The sequence below is a fragment of the Sinocyclocheilus grahami genome, unplaced genomic scaffold (genome assembly GCF_001515645.1).
Source record: "Sinocyclocheilus grahami isolate Dianchi unplaced genomic scaffold, SAMN03320097.WGS_v1.1 scaffold325.1, whole genome shotgun sequence".
In the NCBI taxonomy this organism is placed as follows: Eukaryota; Metazoa; Chordata; class Actinopteri; order Cypriniformes; family Cyprinidae; genus Sinocyclocheilus; species Sinocyclocheilus grahami.
In genome coordinates, this window is record NW_015505504.1 from 947,508 (window position 1) to 951,005 (window position 3,498).

Genomic DNA, 3,498 nt, shown 5'->3' on the forward strand with positions numbered 1-3,498 from the left:
TCTGAGCTGTACTGATGGGTTGGGAAACACTGATATAGCCTACACATATTGGGCCGTGCTACACATATTGGGCCGTGGGGAGGGAGGCCCACCCATTTAAACCAGGCCTCTGAAATAACCACTAAATCCTTAAAAGTAAAGCGTTCGATTTCTCACAGACTCTCATTTTCTTTGCCTTTTTATTTTATGGGGGATTTTGGCCAAGCCACAGTGGGGTATATCCTACATGCCAGCACACTCCTGAACTCAGAGCTGTTGTCATAGCAACAGAAACCCCACCTGCTCAGTAGCTGTCAGCCCAAGGTTAAGAGCCAATAAACCAGAGAAACATAGCAATTACTGCACAATATAACACACATGCACACGCACACACAAAGTAATCCATCTGTTCCTTCTCCCCAGTTGATCAGTAGCAACTGGGTTTGGATTAAGTTCACCCATCAGGGTCCATTAAGGAGTGTTCATTTAGACGTGTTACGGCAGTTTAACCAATGAACACCAGGGAAGTCTTTATGGGAGGTTTGTGGCAATGGAGTGACCGCCATGTGCTATTTCAAAGCAAATGATTAACATGATAGGTAAGGGTAATCGCAATGGGGTTATGTTTTGATGTAACCTTAAAATATGAGACACAGATCATAATACAAACATAATTCAGAACTCTAGAATAAATGTATTTCAAAACACCACCAGCCTTAAACTGATTAAAGTCTTCACATTTGAAACAAACAAACAAACTATCCTCATAAAGTGAATCTTTAATCTAGTCAATAGGCCTCATGTAGTTTCTGATATTGGGTATAAAAGGGCAGATGTGGCTGATTTATCACAGTCTCTGTTTTACTTGATGGTTAGCTTACCAGCCAGCCAGTACAAATGGCCAATCCTTGTCATCTCAGATATCAAAATCAGATGTGGCAGTGATTGGTGAGCTGAATAGAGAGTATGAGCATGTGACTGTGCTGGAGGTGCGTTTTATTGCTGTGTGAGGGGAACGATTAGCTGGCGTTGCACAGCAAGAAGAATCCAATTCGTTCAGTTGTTTAATCCATCAGCCCGAGTTGAGTTCTGATCAACGTATTGATGGACCGCAAGGCAGTGACAGCCATTCAGTGGTATTACAAGACTCTGCTATTGGCCTCTGGAACATGGCACTCATTTAAGTGGTTTATTTTATAGAATAATAGAAAAATTAAGCGAAAAATGACGTGTCCTGTTTGAAGAGCAAGTTCATTCAGAGTGAAAGGATCCTTCTAACTCTATTGTAACCCATTTTTGCTGCTCTGATCTGGCTCCGTCTTTCCTACCGGCCATATATAGTCCTCCCTCTCCCTCTCTCTTTGTTTCTCTAAGCCTCCATTATCGGCTGTGGGGAGTCAGGTAATCAGTGCTGATTAATTCTCTTTATTGTTGGTCGTTTGTCTGCAGAGTCTGCACTGTCTTTTCCGCTCAGCCTCACTATGAAAGAGCCGGTGATAAATGACCATCTCTCCCATCACCCAACCCCACTATCACCACAGCAACCCCTGCTCTGCCTAAGTGCTTTTGATTAGTGACCCATGACTTGAAGGTAGAGGTGGCTTTTTGTTTTATTTCCTAATGCGACCAGTTTCAGCCCCCTATCATGCCCTTAAGGACTTATTTGGTGCTCAGACACTTTGCACACACTCCTATAATTGTTGCTCATAGATTGAACAGGGAGACGAGAGTGATAATTAGGTGTCTGCATGAGTAATTGAAGCATTTAACAAATGCTTGGTTTTTGCATTAATTTATGATTATGAACTTACATTTTGACATATATAATAAAAATATAAAAATACTGATATGAATCTAAAAATATATTTTATATTTTCTATATATTTTTTTATATTAATTATAAGTTGTAATAGTTAACCTAACATATATAAAAAATCATCATATGTTATTATATAGTGTTTGTAACCGTTTATGATTACACATTATGTTGAATGTTAATGTCTTGTCTGTCTATCTATCTTACATTTTTACAGTTATATTTTTTTGTATTGGTTTATGATTACATTGTATATTATAGACATGTATATATACATATACAGTATATATCATAAACAATCATTAACATAACGGGTTACGTGTTTAGTTGACATCACAGTGATGGTGATTGGCAGTGACAGAGATTGGTGAGGTTTTGTGAGTCTGGTGATCTGGATGACAATACTGAAAGTGTTTATCGGCTGCTGCTAGACGCTGATGAATCTGCACCTACGCAGATCGAACAAAACCCCCCAATCAGACCACCGGTTTCAACCAAACATTTTGGTCAAAAACTTCATCCCTCATTTATTGAGAACTTAATCTCTCTCTTAAACAACAATTAGATACTAAAAAATGCTGTGTTGTGAGAGGAGAGAGGAGGAGAGAGAACAAAAGAATCATTTAGCATGTGTGGCCAGGTTAAGTGCAACATCTACCTTTAATCTTTCAAACAAGTAGTCCAGAGGAAATGTAAACATGGTTGTATCCAGCTTTCATTTAATGTTCTGGCATGATTATAGATGCATAAAACATTTAACCAAATCCATCTAGTTTAAGCAATTTACATAATCTAAATAACACTGGGGTGTTATTATAGTGAGACAGAGGCACACACCTTTCACAGTCTGAGTCACAGCATGTTTTGCTGTCGTCTTCTTGATGCTGTTCCTCTACAGGGAAACGGGTATACCCGACACACCGCTGTATTGCCTGTGCAACCGTGTAATGAGTCTGTCCCTGTGCACACGCATCCATTTTTGCAATGCTCAGCGGTGACTGCAAGAACAGGTGCAGCAGACTGTCTGACAGCAGTAATGGTGTCTGTAGAACTCTATGAACACAAACATTTAAATAAAAAACTGGTGATAAGACTATTTAAACAATCCATTTAAAAACATTAAAGGGGTCATATGATGTTGCTAAAAAGAACATTATTTTGTGTATTTGGTGTAATGAAATGTGTTTATGCGGTTTAAGGTAAAAAAAACACACATTATTTTCCACATACTGTACATTATTGTTTCTCCTCTATGCCCCGCCTTTCTGAAACGCGTTGATTTTTACAAAGCTCATCGGTCTGAAAAGCGAGGTGTGCTGTGATTGGCCAGCTATCCAGTGCGTTGTTTTTGTACCTCAAGCGTGTGACGGAAATGTTACGCCCCTTACCCTACTGTGATGATGCCCTGTCAGGTCGGAGCGATGATTCAAAAACATGAAAACCCACTATAAACGAGGCATTTGTTGCATCCAGTGGGGACATAATTACAGATTATAATGACTTATACCGTCTTTTTACACGTTGCATTGCATAGACCAAACAAAGTAGTTTCGCTTTCACAACTAAACACACAGCGCCACACACGGCGGGCTTGAGTGAGCAGAGGCCAGCGGCTAGAGTGAAGAACGGCCGGCGGATTCGACGAAGGTGCGTCCGGTGGGCTTGCGGCAACCACATGTGACAACCCTGGGCTGGACTCCGCT

The 3,498-nt window shown here is 40.3% G+C and overlaps 1 protein-coding gene across 1 annotated transcript in view; it reads right to left on the reverse strand.

Annotated features, from left to right (window-relative positions):
* Positions 1-461: 461 nt before the first annotated feature.
* Positions 462-3,498, reverse strand: part of LOC107602366 (sorting nexin-10A-like) — a 9,304-nt gene continuing 6,267 nt past the window's right edge. Inside the window, exons 6-7 of the mRNA XM_016294847.1 lie at positions 2,629-2,848; positions 462-548 (exon numbers count right to left, since the gene is read on the reverse strand). Of these exons, the coding sequence (XP_016150333.1) occupies positions 462-548; positions 2,629-2,848 (307 nt within the window). The remainder of the gene's footprint in view (positions 549-2,628; positions 2,849-3,498) is intronic.